Genomic DNA, 18,400 nt, shown 5'->3' on the forward strand with positions numbered 1-18,400 from the left:
TTGGCTAATCTGATAAGTGTGAAGTAGAATCTCAGAACTGATTTAATTTACATTTCTCTATTAATGACTGGGATCTTTTTTATTTTTCACTTAGCTACTAATGGTTTCAACTTTGAAGCCAGATTGTAAAATGCCTTAAATAGGGAGTTTATATTTTATCTTCTAGAACAAAGTATCTAAAACTAGGGGCTGGCAACCTGTTTTGTTCTTTTCTCTTTTTAGTTTTGATAACTATAAAATTGTTGGGTTTTTTGGTAATCTTGTATTATTTTATTTTATGCACTAAAAATATTACTAAAAATAAAAATAAAAGGGCCCCCAGCCTTTTTTATCTAATGCCAGAGAAGCCCAGGACATGAAAATGTAAGAACATGTGCTCTAGGCAAGAGAGAAATATTGAAGGCTTTTGGGAACAGGACATTGCTGGAAACAGTTGTGCTTACTTCAGGAAGACTACTTTGATATATATGGTAAGGATGAGGGGACAAACACAAGCCAAGGAGGTCAGTCGGGAGGTAATTACAATATAACAGTGGGGAGAGTTATACTCAAAAGTATACATGGATGAAACTATACAAAGGGTTAGCAAACAGCTTAGACTATTTTAGGTGATTAGTAAAAAGAAGTCAGAGTGGAAGATTTGAGAAGTAAAGGTCATTTTTAAGTAAAGAGAGCACTGAAACATTTATGAAGGAGATAGTACCCAAACTGGGCCTTAAAGAAGAAATTTCCATAGGCAGAGAAATAGGAAAAGTCTCTTCCAGGTATGGAGATTGGCAGAGATATGCAAATGCTTGCAGTGGCTAATGACAAATAATTCGGTTTGGACAGAACTTGAGTGTATGAAAGAGGGTAAAATTATGTCTAAAAAGTACAACTAATCTTGAAGGACTGAGGAGAAAGAATGGTAATAGAGAGCATTTAGGAAACTTTTGTAATAACCTAGATGTATGGAAATGAAGGCCTGAACTAGGGTGCTATCAAGTGTGAAAGGTCCAAAGAAAAGAATTGATGTAAAAGTATCATTGAGAGAACTTGGCCATAAAGATATGGTGGTGAAAGACAGAAAAAGCATCGGTGACAGTGAGAAGTCCAGCTAGGGTAAATGAGGAAATGAGAGAATTTAGGCCTAGAAGGTTTTTGTGAAGGTTTATGTCTACCATATAAAGTCTCTTGCACCTAGTCCTTTTTCTCTATTCACATACACAGTGTCCTATTCACTTCTTCCCTGGTCTCTAACAATCACATCCTAATTAGCCTCCATTTCATCTTTTATCTTCCAACCTAGCCTCCACAACTTATCTGGACCCACACACCTTTGCTCAAAAAAGATCAATCCCTACCTAGCTTTCTAGCCAGAAGCCAGGAATTAGCTAGGTTTCTAATCAATTCTCTTTTATAATACAGTGCCTGAAGTTACACTTATTAGTGAATGCCTACAGTATTTTTTGTCCTCAATGATCCCATTTAAGCTCCAGGTAGAACAGCTGCTACATTATTGAGTGTTTCTCTAGCCTTATACAACCAAATCTTCTTAAGTGTTCTGTGATGAGTATTAATCTCAAGTACTTACTGACCTAGTCACCTATCTAGCTTAATTAAGTTCTTTGTCGATATAAATAGGATCTCCCAAAGGAAGCTATTAGTACTTTTAACCAAAATACTTAATTATCAGCAAACCAGAGAAATTTAGGCTGCTTTGGGCTCTTGTTATTCAGCAGTCTAAAGAGATATGTTCCTAGCAACAGAGAAGGAATAATGAGATCTCTCTGAGCAGGGTGAGGAAAATTTAAGTAGCTAGTGTTTTGGCTCTTGGGATAGTTACCAAATCTTACCATAAATACCAAAGTGGGCCGTTCAGTTGCTAATTCTGTTTCTGACAAGTTGTGACAAAAGGCCTAGAAAGGGAGAAGGTAATTGCTCTCCCTTCTGACTTCTTTTCCCCAGTCCAATGAATGGTGCTATGTGAGGGCAACTCTGCAGTTTTCCAATACTCACAGCTATGAAGAACTGAAGTCCTGAACCAAGGAGCAAGCCCAAAGGCCACAAAGCCCTCGCCTCAAAGGGGATCCACATGGGACTTAGGAGAAAGCCCCCCAAGCCTCTAACCACAATTGATTTACTTTCCCTTTAGTATGACTCTAACAAGCTTGAGTATCTGATTTGTTTCCTCACTGCAGATCAGAAAGCCTAACAACAGAGGGAGCATCAGGAAAGCACTAAAAAGAGGATGATATAAGAAGTAAAAAAGGAAAGCAGTCTGGGGCCCTATAAAAGTCCTACAGACCTCAATATTCCCTGCGGCTTCTTGTTTCCTTGGCAGTTTTTGGATTCTGGAAGGTTGCCAAATCTAACAGTCAAAGCTCAGACAGGCCCAAGGACTGGCCCACAGTAACACAGCCAGAGCTGCCAGCTTTGAACCCAGGCTTTTGGCTCCAAGTGCTGGCTCTTTTCACCGACAGTATTAAAATTATAATTTTATTTACTATTTCACAAAAGCCTCTTCACATCCATTATCTCACTTGATCATCAGAGCAACCCTAGAAGAGGGCAGGCCAAATTTCATTATCCCCATTCTATGGATTTAGGAACCAAGTCTCAGAGAAGGTAAAATGTTTACCCAAGGGGACCCAACTCAGAGCTAAGAGACAAAGGTCAATCTTTTGTCTTCACATCCAGGGGACTTTCAATGACATCACAACACAGTGATTTTGTGTCACTAGGAAAAATGTCCCCTACATTTTTAATCCAACCTCCTAATTTTAAGCCATGGACACTGACTCTGATGTTAAGAGATTTATTTGGTCACTTTGTTTAATTAAAGACAGCACAGGATGCTAGATTGTGAGTTCCATGAGGGCAGAGACTATTGCCTTTTTTTGTATCCCCAGATTTAGCACAGTGCCTTGGACATAGTAAGTACTTAAAAGTTTACTGATTGACTGATTGGAACCCCACCAACTCTACCTCTCAATCTCAAATTTCTTAACATTCTCAAACTTCATAAAATCTGTTTAAATAATAATGTCAGAAAAATTCTGTTTCCAAAAACAATCAAGGTTTTCGTTTTTAAAAAGAAAAATTCCAATTATTAGATAATCCACTTCTGTTGAGCACTTAAAGATGTTCCAAACACCTATTAGAATTTCACAGGTTATTGAAGTTATGAAACTATTTTGCAAAACCGAACAGAGATTAATTCTGTATGCCAAACCAGAAAAAAAAAATACACACCATGATATATTCTAAACAAAAGCAACAGTGAAAGGCAGCTGAATTCTAATGAAGTTTAAAGATCAATAATGAACCAAAAAAGGACAAAACACATTGCCCTTCTTACTGTGTAGTCAGTCAGTCAATAAGCGTTTATTAAGCTCTTACTGTGTGCAAGATAGATCAGAGAGGTGGGGAACTAAGAACAATGTCCAATCAACTACCACCACTGGGCTGGAGAATTTGATTTCATTTTTTCCTCAGTCATTTGGAAAGATTTAGACAGCGGGTTGGGAATTCATGAAGGAAACATCATGTAAGTAGTTTTTTTTTTTTTTTTAAACGCATAGATGCAACCCAATTTAATTTGTAATTTTAGCTTTTATTGTGTTTATTAGAAATGTTTATCCATACTCAATTTGTAGAAAATCAGTTTATTTGTAGAAAAAGTTTATTGGTGCACAAAAATTATCTTGGGCAGATTGTAGCCACGTATGCTCTTAAGAACTCGAGAAAAGTTTGTCACATGTAGAAAAGGAGATGCCAAATATTGGTGGCCCCCAGCTTGGTTCAGAAACTCCAATATAGCAAACACAAACCTGTCGTAACATAAGGTGAAATAAATCCTATTCCCATAAACAGAAAGCTGTTACAAGTTTCATTCCACAGAACCTTGCATAAGAATATACAAAAAGGTGTCATAAAGCCACTGCCAATGCTTCTCCATATGGCATTCTTTTGTGATACAAAAATACTCCATTTTGGGGTGGGGTGGGGTGGGGTGGGGAGGTACAAGATGCTTTAGCACTGGGGCAACCTTGCTCCTTCCATTAGTGGAGCATCTCTGACTAAAAGAAGCTATGTCTTGGGGCTCCCACTTGAGGTTGGTACAATAAAATGCAGAGCTGCTGATTTGCTTGTTCTTGTGTGACTTACAGCAATCCATGTCTCCAGTCTGAGAAGTCTCAGCACTGGTCATCTGTGCTGTAATACTCACAGAATTACTACTTAGGGTTAACTCCAGGACAACATTAGTGAATACTGTGGATTAAAATGTCCCTGAAACCTAAAGTGGGACATGGCCCCCAAGCCAGGTGTCCAACAAAGAACCAAAGAAGACTTGTGCAGTGGCATTCAATGGAACAAAGAACAATATCCAAATACACAAAGATTACAAACAGACCTTTTCTCAAGCGAGGTTTTTGAGATTCTATTGTCCCAGGAAACTGAGCTGTCTGAAAGAGAAAATGCCATGTTCAGGTACCATACATTATGATGGGCAGAATCTACAAAGATAAGTCTGGTGGGTCTCTAAGAATGACCAGGAAGTAGGTTCTCACAAACTGCTTACTTACCGCTTTAATTACAGACAGAAAGTGTTTCTAAGTGTACTTTTGGGTACTACAGAACCAATAGGTTAAACAGTGATTTGAAATCCAGTGTAGACTGGAAAAGAACCATTTACACAAGTTTCAATTTCATTAAGTTTCATCAAGTAACTATACAGAATACATTAAAAAACATTGGCTTGTATCCCAGAGATCATAAAAGAGGGAAAAGGACCCATTTGTGCAAAAATGTTTGTAGTAGCTCTTTTGTGGTGACAAGAATTAGAGAATGATTGGATGCCCATCAGTTGGGGAACAGCTGAATAAGTTGTGGTATATAAATGTAATGGAATATTATTATTGTTCTATAAAAAATGATGAACAGGCTGATTTTTTAAAAGCTTGGAAAGATTGACATGAACTGATGTTGAGAAAAACAAGCAGAACCAGAAAAATGTACACAGAAACAGCAAGATTGTATAATGATCAACTAAGATAGATCTTGGCTCTTCTTAGCAATTCAATGATCCAAGACAATTCAAATAAACTTTGGATGGAAAATGCCATCTGCATGAGAACTATGAAGACTGAGTGCAGATTGTAGCATACTATTTTCACCTTTTTTTTTTTTTTGTAGTTTTTCCCTTTTGTTCTGATTTTACTCTCTCAATATGATTTATTTATAGAAATAAGAAAAAATATACATGTATTACCTAAAAGGAAAAAATATGTAAAATATAAAATGAAAAAACCCACTGGCCTACAAAATATTTTGGGTTTTTTTTTAATTAAAAAAAAGTGGGGGAAAATTGTTTTAAAGAAATGAGATTTATGCATATAACACTCACCTGCAAGCTCTGTAAATTCAACTGTAGCATGCTGGGTTATCAAGCTATTCAAAGTAAGTATATTTTATAACTAGTGAAATGGAGATAACATATTATATTCTAAAGCTGACTATGCATGTAATTTGATTACTTTTTGATACTTCTAAATTATTATTGTACGTAGTTGGAAGCAAGAGGAAACAGTTTGAGGATATGTTCTTTTGGAAAATATATATTTCTTGCTGTACTTTTATAATGATTACTTCTAAAATACGAAGAAAGGGAGAACTTTAGTGAATTACTGTCTTTTTATTACAAAGCTAACCATGACACTACAATGTCACAGTGAATGAAAAAGATGAAACTGCCTCCCTGGAAACAGACTGTGATCAAATCCGCCAAAATAAAAACTCTTAAGAATTGGGGGTGATCTACATCCTAAACCTAAAGCTATCTACTATGTCTTGCCAGAATCCTTTTCTACAATCTCCAGTAGCTATCTTTGAAACTTCCAATGATGGTAAGGGGCAATGTGGTTCAGTAGAAAGACCTAGAATCACAAGGCTTGAATTCTAATTCTGTCTCAAGCATACAAACTGTATAAACATAGGCATGGACAAGAACTAGAATAAAAGGTTCAAACTCTGACCCTTGAGATTTATTACTGGTGTGACCTTGGATAAGACAAGGAGATACAAGAAAGCAATGAACTTTGGTTTTCTCTTATGTAAAATCACAAGGAGGGACCAGATTCCCTCTGAGTGAGCCTTCTCCCAATCTAAGCTCTGAGAAGGTTCACAGAGGTTGGGCAGGGATGGCACGCATTGCCATATGAATCACTGAAGAGAGCAAGGACACCAGTGAAACCCTAGACCCTTCAGAGTTTTAGAATGGTATGACTATTCTCTCTCCTTTCTATCCTTCTGGAAACTCAACAAGTTGAGACTTCCTTGGTGGGAGGAACTCGAAGGTGAGGATGCACCGGCCAGTACCACTTATGCAGTTTTTAGTATTATGAGCTGCCCAGAGGACTGAGAAGTAAAATGACCTGTGCAGGATCACAAGAGAGGGTCTCAACTCAGGTTGTCCTGGCCCAGAGCTTTACTCTCTACTCATTATGCCAACCTATCTTTTAGCTCAAAAGGTATATTAACAATAAAAGTGTGTGATTTCCAGACCAAATTTCCAAAGAACAAAACAAATGGAATAAGATGCTATGTACAAAGAGTAGAGCACTGTGTGACTGGGTTAAAAAAAAAAGATTGATACCTTGCCTAGAAACTCATAATAGACAATTTAACCACCAAAAGCTTAAGTTAATGACATCAACTAAAGGAATATATAATAAAAAACACCAATTCCCCTTAATAGAGATCAAATGATATTAACAGTAAGACTCAACGATTTGAAATATTAACCAAAACAAATGAGGTAATATTTATAAAAGCTTAGCACAGAACCTGATCCACAGTAAGTGCTAATCAATGCTTATTCCCTTCCTTTTCTCTTTCCTAATGCAGTCTTCCTCTGACTCCTCAATCTTTGGTGGAAAAGAAATCTAAAAGTACCATGTATGTATTCACTATACAATGAATGTAGAGTGCACTGAATTACTCCTCATTTGAAACATGTAGGTATTGGGAAGAAACAGACAAGGGACTTGTTCTTACAAGTTCAAACCCCAAATGCCAAGGAACATAACACAGGCTAGCATTCAGATTATTATCTTATTTGAGCTATATAACAATCCTTGGGACCAGGTGCTATTCAGAGGTGCCAGGCTGGCCTTCACTGCTAGTCAGTGTCTGAGGCAGGAGCTGAACTTGACTCTTCCTACCTCTGAGTCTAGCTTTCCATTCATTCTGCTACCTGGTTGTCTAAATCTACCATTAACATAATGAATTTTTCTAGGTAGATAAAATATCTGATTAATCCTTACAGAAGTGAAAAAAAAAAAAGCTTAAAAAATATCCAGAATTCTAATGGCTATGAAGCTTTCATGGATTGGGTTCACAAAGAAGGTCCATCAGGTGAAGGGGCTTTGTGAAGGCCACCTCCTGCTATGAAAAGACCAGAGGGCCCACCCCTTCTCCCCCACCCAGCACCAGCCCAGCTCATTCCAGCATCTCTTTTTTTAATGACCCACTTTAAGCCTCTTCAGCCTAATTCTTTTTTTCTTTTTCTTTTTTTAAATTAAATAAAGTGCTGTGATCTGCTCATGCAGGGCACCTGCTTCTCCTTTTTCTCTGGGGGATGCTGGACTTCAGTCATGACTCACAGACATAGTGCTTTCCTCAACAGAAAAATGGGGAATCTGCCTCAATCTATCAGTAAGTCACTCTCAGGGCCTACCCTATGCCAGGATCTATTCAGATGCTGGGGATACAGATCCAATGAAGAAAGCAATCCCCACCAGCTTAGATTTTTAGGAGGGGAGGGAGGGGGAACAAGGAATTGCGGTTAAGTGACTTGCCCAGAGTCACACAGCCATGAAGTGTTAAGGGTCTGAGGCCAAATTTGAACTCAGATCCTCCTGACTTTAGGGCCAGTGCTCCATTGTGCCATTTAGCTGCCCTGAGCTTATATTGTAATAGGGAAGATGAGTATAAATAAATATGTACAGAATAACCATAAAGAGAATATACAGAGTATAGTTCATATTGTGGAGTTCTCCACCATCTAGTCATTGGGGGAGAATCAGAAAAGTTTTGCTTTTGAGCTAATCTTGAAGAGAGGGACTCTGAGGTCTCATCGAGGAAGGACATTCCATGTATGGAGGCATAACCAATGCCGAGAGAGGAGGATGTCCCATGTGAGGCACAAAGAGAAACTCTTTTTGGCTGGTTCTCAGAATAACATACAGCAGAGTTAGACAGACAGACAAACGGGACCAGGTATGAAGGATTTTAAAAAGTAAACAAAGGAGGTTCTCCTTTATCCTCTGGCATTTATTGGGAAAGGGAGTGACAGTCAGATCTGTATTTAGGGAAGGTCAACCCTCCTCCCCCCCACCATGTGAAGGACTAAACAGAGTGGGGGAGTTCTTTTAAGTAGAGAGACCAACCAGGAGGGTCAGAAATGAAGAGTGCCTGAAGGAAAATCGACTTAATCAGAAGGCAGAAAAGATACTGCAGTGGCAATAGTAAGGAAAATCTGGATTCAAATCCTGCATCTAACACTTGTTGGGTGAGCTTGGGCAAGTCTCCTATCTGGGAAGCTTCAGCTTTCTCATCTATAGAGCAAGAAGGTTAGACTTGAAGGTCTCTAGAAGGTTAGACTTTGAAGGCCTCTAAAATCCCTGCCAGCTCTCAACTTATGATCCTATTATCCCACAAAAAGCTTCAGGGAGGAGCTCAGGAAAATAACCTTTCAAAAAAAAAAATACAGCCTGCTTGTCATTTCCTATTTAATTTGGGCCTAGCTTGTTGACTATCTGCACAATCTGCCTATGACACACAGGCTATATAATTTGCTCATTCAAATGAATTATCAGTTTATATGAGAAATAATATTCATCCACTTTAGTTTTTCCTCCTATAAACTCTTTTGAGTGAAAGGGCTAGTTTTATTCATTTAAACTTGGTTTCCATTTTTTCTTTCTAGTCTTCAAACTATTGGATGAAGGGCAGTTTACTTGAGATATAATGTATAGATTTGAATTATGGTGGCTTTGAATTCAATCACTTATTCCATTTTTTTTTACTAAAAAATATATTCATATTTTGAAGAATCTACTGAGATTTTGTGAGAACAAGCAGACATTTAACAAATATGCTGTGAAAAAAACTCTTTTGATCTTAGGTGGAAAAAAATAAGTACGTTGATTGCTTGATGTAGTTTTCATTTTGAAAAGAAAAAACGTGTATTTTAAGGCAGAGACTTTGACATTAATTTTTCTATGACAGAAAACTGGTTATTTATTAAAGTTAACAGAAAGAAACGAAAATGATGAACTTATCAATTTACCAACAAGTGAATTATGTCCAATTAAAATAAAATGCATATATAAAATTGTAGCTGAACAATGTTTCCACATACAACACTAAGAGTATTCACCATTATAAAAAAATTAAGTTGTTAAATTTAACATTTATGGCTACATATATGCCTGCATAAAAATATTTCACTTTTAGCTTTGAAATTTATCCCAGCTAAAAAAGGAGAGGAGGTCGAGGTTGATGACAACCAGATAATAACCAATTCCTTTTCAGAGTCTAAATTTCGGTCCTGGTATTGAGTATGGAAAGAAGAGCCAAGAAAGAAACTCTAGTACTTGACCTTGTGGTCTAGGTCCTGAGTTTTCCTAAGAGAATTCAGGAATCTATTTTATGGCCCATTGAATAATGAAAATATATCATAGCTCTGAGAAATGGAAGAAAATCTGCAAAAGAGACAATTTTGAGGAACCAACGGAAGGTCTGACTCCTGCCTCTGACATCTATAGATAGACACTGGGAGAGCTGCGAATAACTGACGTTAACTGTGAGATGTCTTGATTTGCTTTTCTATAAAATGGAGACAGCAGCACCTGTGCCTCCTTACAGAAAAGGAAACTGAGGCACACGTAGGCTTAGTGACTTCGCAGAATCACAGGATCTAGCAACCCCAAGGAAGGGGAACAAGCCCAGACCGGACCCCTCCCCTGAGGACACCCACCCAAGGGTCTCTTTCTCTTCCCGCCCCTCCCTCATTTCTGGGGGGATACCGCTTCCCTTCCCTCTAGTCAAGCAAAGGGCTTCCTTCAGAGGTTCCGGGGTTCGGCAGCGGCGCAGCATTAATTAGGCACCTGCTATATGCAGGCCCTAGGCTACACGCCGGATAAAAAGATTAATAAAGAACATTCAGGCCCCTCCGCTTTCTCGGATTTCTACTCTCCCGTAGAATAAGGAGACCCTTCCCCGCAGCGGGCCGCAATCCTATTTCGCCCCGGCCTTCACTTGGCCCAAAGAGATCCGCTGAACCCCGGAGATGCTTGGAGATCTCTGAGATCCCGCTGGGGGAGGAGGAAACCAGCTTCCGCCACGCCCCCGCCCTCCTCCCCCGCCCCAAGGTTGCGACTCGAGGACTGGGGGAATGGGGAGTCCATTCCAGGTCCTTCAAATCCCAAACTCTCTCACCGTAGACGGCTTCTCCTCGGCCATCTTGGCCCCTCCCCTGAAGCAACCGGAAAAACCTCGTTTCCAAGGCGACGAATGAACCCGGAAGCTCTTCCTGACCCTTGGAAGAGAAAAGAGCAAGGGAAGTGGACAATAGAGAAAGCGGATGTTTGGCTAGAAGATACTTACTTTCGTGCACGGAAGCTCCATCGCCCTCTAGCGGCTTAGGGGATCCACCCAGCGGCTTAAAAAGCAGAGAGAAAGTAGCATCAAGCGATAGGCAGTAGCAACTCGGTGGTACGGAGGGAGATGCGCGCGCGCACGCGCACGCGCATGCACACACACGTGTGGACCAATGTATACACGTGTGTATATGAATGAATGTATATATGCATATTTCCGTGGATCTGTGTAGATGTGTATGTGGTGCAAATGTTCGAAACGCGTGAGTTCAATATAAAGTAACCTTTTGGGAAGGTCTCGTAGGAGAGGGCCGCTGGGCTGTTGGGGGAGGGGCTTTCCTAGCTGCAGCCCGAGGGTCGGGACCCGCCCGCCCCGAGGCGCGAAGAGCGAGATGGAAAGGTCTCGAGGGGACGCAGGCGGCAGGCGGGTTTGGTGCGGGGCGGGTGAGGCTGCGAAGGTAGGTAGGGGTCAAGACTGAAAGGCCCTGCGTGACAGAGAGAAGGGTTTGATTTCTCAGAGCTTTGAGACATTTTCGTTCTCTAATGTGCCAGAGAATTAGAAGAGGGAACCAAGGAAGTGTCTTGAATGGGAAATTGATATGATCGTGTCCAGGTCTGAAGATCAGCCCCGCTAAAGCTGTTTAGCGATGAAGCCGTGGCCGCCCGTCAAACCCAAGTACCCTTTTCATGGTGCCGATGGAAATCCTGCCATAATGATATTCATATTGCATGAGTTTTTGCTTTGGCTAGACTACAAACTCTTACTCATCTCTCACAGAGCCTAGAACTATATTTGCGTGCACTGGATAGAGTTGTCTTTAGGAAAAAAAAAAAAAGAAAATAATCTGTGGCTTTTCACCAAATTCGGTGGCGTGAACATGGTGGGGGATAAGAGGAGGGCGGGGGGCTGGGACCTGTGGAGGAGACTATTTGGAAATGTCAGTGCTACAAGTTGGAGGGGAATTCTGTTAGTAACATGGCTTGTTTTTCGTGGCCTCTGGAATCTGGCATGTGACATATTTCAGTGTATAGAATCAATGCATTTCAATGTCAGCTTGAGCTGCATTTGAACCTGATGTCACATGCACTCACCCTGCCCCCATCTCCTACCACCTCAGTCACTTACTATGTGACATTAGGCCAGTCATTTAAATTCTGCCTGTCTCCTCATTTGTAACAATGCTGTCTTTTACATTGCAGGGTTGTTGTGAAGCTCAAATGATGCTCAGTGCTTTGAAGTCTTTAAAGGAATCAGCAACATCTGAGGCTGTAGAGTTTGGGGAACACAGTGTCAAAAGGATATGCTGTGCTATCCAGATTTGGGAAGTGGTCTTTAAAGACTGTCTTCCCCAATCTCTCTCCCGATCCTACACTTGACTAAAGCTGGGATTAAATTGATGCCTTTTTCCTCTCTTGAATAGATATCCATGACATTTAATTCATACTTTAAAATTTGCAAAGTATTTTACATTTGATAGTCACAAGAACTTTATTAAGTAGACAATAGTATCTCTTTTATAACGAGGAAACTGAGGCTCAATGAGGTATATTGGGTCCTTTAAAGAAAATAGGAAGGATAGTAATGAACAGTTCAGGTTCATTACAACACAAAGAGGAGATCCATACAACCATGAGCATTGGAGCTTCAGGTGGGAAATCTTTGGACTATCAACTTTTATCCCTATCTTGTCCCTATACACATTTTTCCTGGTATTCTCAAATGAGTTGGTGTCTAGACCTAAGGATCCATGTTGGCAGTGGACCTTTTCTTTATTAAGTAACAAATGCATACTTAAGAAGCTGGAAAATATCAAAAACCTACCCTTGCCTGTCCCCTCATTCTCTCCTTTCCTCTCTTTCTCTTCCCTCATTCCTTCTCTCATCTCTTTCTGGCAGCACTCATTAACTGCCACATCTGCAGTTCTCTCCTTCAAGACCATGAGAGATTACTTCTAAATAGAGAAACTAGGAAGTTATGAGTGATTGTGGATTCTTATTGTGAGTTCTCTCTCTAGTAGCAAAGGAATAGGTGGCTCCTACCCTTAACACTTTTGCTTAAATTTTTTTTAACAAATTATGCTACAAAATACATTGATTTAATATTGTTTCTCATAAATGGCTGGAGTCAAGTCTATTCTCATGGGTCCTGGTGTCTCTTTGCAGCAGGAGGACACAGGAGAAATGAACCTTTCCTAGAGCAGGGCTGGGAGCTCTCTCCCTTGGGGGCAGAAGCAGGAGCGACTCCATGACTACATTTCCAAGAGTAGACTTTTATGAATGTAGTCACATTTTTTAAATTTTTAAATAGTGTGGAGCTATTGTTAACTTGGGAAATAAAATCTGGCAGTTCTTTAAGGGGACAAATTTTTGAAATCGACCCAGACTATGGCAATACATAATCAGATGTCAATGTTCATCTTGTACTGCATGTTGCAGTTTAAGTGAGAAAGCTGCCTGGGTTACCCTTGAATTTTCTGAAACATGCTTAAGAGTCTGTAGTTGGCTCAGTCAATAAGAGGAAGAAGGGAAAAGGGGAGGAGAAGGGAAAGAAAGCCCAGCACAAAGCTTTAGAATTGCCCAGATTAGGAAACAAGATATATGAGTGATGAATAAGCAAAGGAAACAGGAGAACGGCAAGTTGGAAGAAATCCTGGAGTATTATGTGGGAAAATCTAGAGAAAAGAGAAATTCAGGAAGAGACAGTGATCACTAACATTAGATGTTGCAGAGAGGTCAGTAAAAATAGTCAGATCTCCCTGTTTAGAAATTGTTTATAGAAAAGGAAAGCTTTACTTGAAGAGGTGCATTTGGCACCTGAGGTGCCTTCTCTTGTTCCTCTGGAGAGATGGAGAGCTACGGATACGGAATATTGCATAAAATGCAATGTGTACATTCGACAAAAGCACTGGATTTCCAGTCAAGATTCCTCTACAGCCCTGGGCTACAACTGGTAAAATGAGGATACTAATAGCCTCCCAAGTGATTTGCCTCCCAGGGTTGTTGTGAGGATCAAGTGAAATGTTCACAAAGCACAGTACCTGAAACATAGTAGGTGCTTAATAAATGCTTGTTTCTTTCCATATATGGGTGCTTTCCTTTTACCCCTGTGACTTATGTTCATGTTTTCCCATAAATCTTTCATGGAGGTTCTAGCCAAGATGCATTGACATTTCTCTTCTTTCACCATTTCAGGGCTACTCATGGATCCTTTGTGCTGTCCATCTCTCATTTTCACTACAGGACTAGTTCATCTTTCCTAGCCATGCTGATCATTTCCAGTAACGTTCAGTTGTGATATTAGCCCGTTATTGTGCACTTGTGATGTGTTCAGACTAGAATTGGGCCTAGAATTCAGCAGGCAAAAAAGGCTGCTGAAGGCTGGGATTCATTCGGGAAACTACAATGTCTTCAGCAATTTTCAAGTTGCCCACCAATGCAAAAACTAAGTTTTTTTATATGGCAAAATTCTGATAGTACAAATGAACTGCAAATCATGATGCCTTAGGTCTTCAGAATTAAAATCCCTAAATAACAAATGGAAAACTATATAGTGCCAGTTTGAGCATGAGCAGCATTATAAATGGTATTAGTGAGGTTGATATGGACTTATAGGAAGTACTTTAAAAAATTCCTACCTCAATGATATCACCCTGATGTTCATCTTTGATCCCTAAGATCATGACTTGCTGGTCTCCTTTTCCTTACTACGCTTCTCTCTACTCCAGGTTTACAACTTATGGTTTGAATTTGTTGTTCATTTCTACCCCCTATCCCATGGTATGACTGAACAGCTGAGCAAATCAAGCATCTTCTGTTATTTGCCACACTTACTGGGATAATTTACACCCTTCATTCACTCACAGAAAATCTTTATGAATGGGGTCTTTCCCTGAAAGCAGACCACCTATTACTCTGTCTCCTAATGGGGAAAAGTTAGGTGGAAACCTGGTACCAGATCCCCTAAACTACCTTGTTGTCAAGCTTTCTAGGTAGCACAGTAGTTAAAGATGGGAAGGTAAACTCAAGAAAACCTAAGGTCAAATTCTGCCTCAGACACTTATTGACCAACCCATGGCATGTACTTAATATCTCTGTATCTCAGTTTCTCATCCTGTAAAATGAGATAATAATAGCATCCACCTAAGGTTGTTGTGAAGATCAAGTAAGTTAACATATAGAAAGAACTTTGTGAAATTTTAAGCTTAAATAAATTCTGGGACAGCTAGGTGACTCAGTGGATAGAGCACTGGCAGGACCTGTAGTCATAAAGAGTCTACTTTGTGAGTTTAAATATGGTCTCAGACACTTCCTAGTTGTGTGACCCTGGGCAAGCCACTTTAGCTTATCCACCTCAGTTTCTTCATCTGTAAATGATCTGGAGAACGAAATGGTGAATCATTTCAGTAGCTTTGCCAAGAAAATCCCAAAAGGGGTTGCAAAAAGTTGGACATGCCTGAGATGACTCAACAATACTTATAGGAAGTACTTTAAAAAATTCCTACCTCAGGGTGACTTCCAACTTCTAAAGGGATGGGAGTGGCGTGAAAGATGGGAGCTGTTTGTGATACTTGCTGTCAGGTTCAGTTTAGTCTCAATATTATCTTTAGATTCTCAGCTCCTAAAGTGTGATGTCCATCTCACTATAGCGCCACTCTGATAAGAGATCAAAAGTTTTCTGGAACCAAATTTCAAATTTTTCATTGAACAAAAGACTGACTCTCCAGTATCAATCCACTTCATCCAATTTTGTAGAATTCTTAAGAGAATGTAATACAAAAAAAAAAAAAAAAAAGGTTATTCAAGATAGGATAAAGAATAGGATAAACATTTCCTGGATGTATGTAAAGAAAACTGATGTGCACATTTTAAAGCAAATTCTTTGGTAATCATCAGGGTCACCACCTTTGCACAGCTTCCAGAGTAAGGCAGTTTCCTAAAGCAGTAGCATGCAGGTAGGATTTCTCTCTTATCTACAAATCCTTTCTTATCTTCTGAGTCCTAAGTACAAGGTGAACTCTCTCAAAGACCACTTCAATAAAGAGAATGAGCCCTGCAGGTATTATTATTGCAAAAAAAATGCATATTGCTCCAGACATGTTCAGAATTGCACACTAGGAACTTGAATTAGGAATTATTTTCTTCAGTAAATACATCTTTCATTTCATTCCACTTGGAAGTATGTTATCTCCTTCTCCTAGGTTTCAAAGTGTCAAAGCCTTATTTGATACTAGTTGATACACAAATATTTTAATGTGGTTGGAGTATCCCAATTTATTTAGAGGTCCATAGACATTTGTGTGAAGAAATCTTTGAGATTTTCATTGGCTGTTTTTTTGACAGAGCTTCCTCATTTTTGAGCAGCAGTTCCCCATCTGTGGCCCATGGAAGTATTATAGATGGTCCAAAAACGCACAGAGTAACTAACTACAGTAAATAAGCAAATTTGGCTCTGCAGACCTCCTAACAAAATGACTCACGTTTAATAAAATCCAGTTTTATGTTCCTGAATTCACAAGAGGTAATATATCATGGCAGATATCAGGGCTCAGAGCTTGACCGGGGTTCAAGCTTCACCTCTAACATATGGCTTAGGTTGATGCTGGATAAATCAGTTAACTTCTCAGTGTTCTAAGTAATGAGGAGGTTCAAATTGTTGGTAAAGGGAGGTTTCTCTTCTGGGAAATTCCCTATACTGATGAATTCACAATCCCTATCCTTATCACTGAATAGCTTTGTCTTCATATTCTCAAACATAGTGCTCCAAAACTTGTCTAGGGGTCCATAAGATTTTGACATTAAAAAGGAGTCCTCATGCCCCCAAAAGTTGAGAACCACTATCTTAAAAAACAAACACAAATGAACAGAGGGGCCATCTAAAATAAGAGCCATTTTACTTCTCTTCAATAACCCTGGCAGAAAGGAGAAGCTAATTGTCAGGCAGCTAACATAAGACGAAAGTTGGTGTGTGGTTTTCAGTTTCTCCTTTCCCTCTGAAATGTGGTTTGGCATTTGTTGGAATACTAATGAAATGACCATATAGATTTTTGAAGAATATCCTTCTGAAGGAAAGAGTCCTCTGGAGAAAGGAGAGAATCTCAAACACAATCATCCAAATCAAAGGAGAAAGTTAAACCCTAAAATGAAAGAGAAATATAGTAATTGCCAAATATTCCCTTCACATCAGACTCCGAATGTCTCTTCTGTAGCTTCCAGGGGTTTACACCTCACAAGTCTTACCAAACCTGAAAGTCATTTGGGCCATACACATTCAGAATCAGTTGCCAAGGACAAGACTCATCATCTGAAGTTTGGCCAAGAGGTTTTAACTGGCCTCGGTTAACAAACCATTTACTGAAACACGGCAGAGTTGGAGCCTATATTGGCACAGAAATATCCATACCAAAGAAATCAAAATTTTTTAGTTTCACAGTTCAAGGATTCAACCACTGAAAGTGCTTACAAATGAAGAGTACACTTTTTTAATGAAATTTTTTACTCCACTATGGGTTCCCTATATATCTAAGTTAAACAGGCACCTCACAGCTACTCCCCATCGTCTACTTTTAACATTTTCCCCCCCCTTGGGAAAAGCCAGGGTGAATGGAGCTTGTAATCCTAGCAAGTGTGCAGGGGAAAAGCCACTATTACCACACTTGCAGAAATCACTCCAAGATGGTATACTGGAAATGCAAGATCTATAGGAAGGAAAATCTCTGCCCAGGGGCATTTTGGTTGTGCACTAATGAAATCTCCAGAAGTATGTCAATTCTTTACTTTTGTAATCTCAATTCATTCTCGGAAGCAGTGCCTGAATTTAGTATTTAAAGAGTACAAGGCAGGTGGCCTGAAGCTTTAAAATGACCAAAATCTGAGCCCACATACACCACCAATTGTTGCGAACTTTTGTTCCATTTTTAACTTTTCTCCCAATTTTTTGTTGTATCAAAGAGCAAGTGAACTTGTCCACTTCTGGTCTTAGTCCAAGTTGCTGCTGGCCTGATTCATCCGCAACAAATGGATAAGGGTTACTCTGAAAACAGAATGGTAGCCTACAAATGCCATAAGTATAGGAGTTGTCTGACAAAGAATTCATCTCACAGCAAGAGTACCAACTTTGTGACTTAGGTTTGTGACTTAGCTGGGATCATAGTGTTTTCTATTTCGTCACACTGATATAAAACCTAAGCAAGGCCCCATTTTTTTTCTGCAAATCCCACTATTATTATCGCCATCTTAAGAAATTGCAGATCACTCCTCTACCCCAAAACCCCACTCCCAGGAGATTATGGGAAATGTAACAGAAGGGGCTTGGAAGTTGTCAGGAAACAGTATGTCTGGAAAAAAAGGAGGCAGACTGATACTTTGGTACCACCCATGCAATGCCATGAAGCCTAGAAGTAGGCCCTAGTGTTGGGTGCATCTCCTGGGATTGGCAAACACAAAAGATATAATTAAGGGTGGGTTGTGATGGGCATTGTTCTTTGTCCCCACAGGGAGAACATTGGTCCTGCATGGCTGGAAGAAAGGTTCCCTCCTCCGCTCTCCCTTAGTTCTTAGCTTCTTTTCAAAGCTCAGCTCAGATTCCATCTAATACAAGGGAACTTTCTCCAATGAACCTATTAAATGTCATCTTCTTTCTCTCAATAATTTCATACTTCTCTGTCCACATCTTACCCCCTAGGATAACCTAAGTTTTTGTACATGGCTAAGAAGTTAACTGTTGAATGTGTTAATATATATCCAGATTGCCAGAT

General features: G+C 39.6%; 1 protein-coding gene across 6 annotated transcripts in view; it reads right to left on the bottom strand.

The window, feature by feature from the left end:
• BBS4 (Bardet-Biedl syndrome 4) overlaps positions 1-10,700 on the bottom strand; it is a 69,066-nt gene extending 58,366 nt beyond the window's left edge. For 4 of the 6 annotated variants that reach the window (XM_051982340.1, XM_051982339.1, XM_051982338.1 and 1 more), the window contains exons 1-2: positions 10,486-10,524; positions 4,397-4,448 (exon numbers count right to left, since the gene is read on the bottom strand). In XM_051982340.1, coding sequence (XP_051838300.1) covers positions 4,397-4,448; positions 10,486-10,509 — 76 coding nt within the window. In that variant the 5' untranslated portion in view covers positions 10,510-10,524. Of the gene's footprint in view, positions 1-4,396; positions 4,449-10,485 lie in introns of all 6 variants that reach the window. The other 2 variants (XM_051982344.1, XM_051982342.1) reach the window with 2 other exon arrangements.
• Positions 10,701-18,400: the final 7,700 nt, after the last annotated feature.

The sequence above is a fragment of the Antechinus flavipes genome, chromosome 2, assembly GCF_016432865.1.
Source record: "Antechinus flavipes isolate AdamAnt ecotype Samford, QLD, Australia chromosome 2, AdamAnt_v2, whole genome shotgun sequence".
NCBI classification, from domain to species: Eukaryota; Metazoa; Chordata; class Mammalia; order Dasyuromorphia; family Dasyuridae; genus Antechinus; species Antechinus flavipes.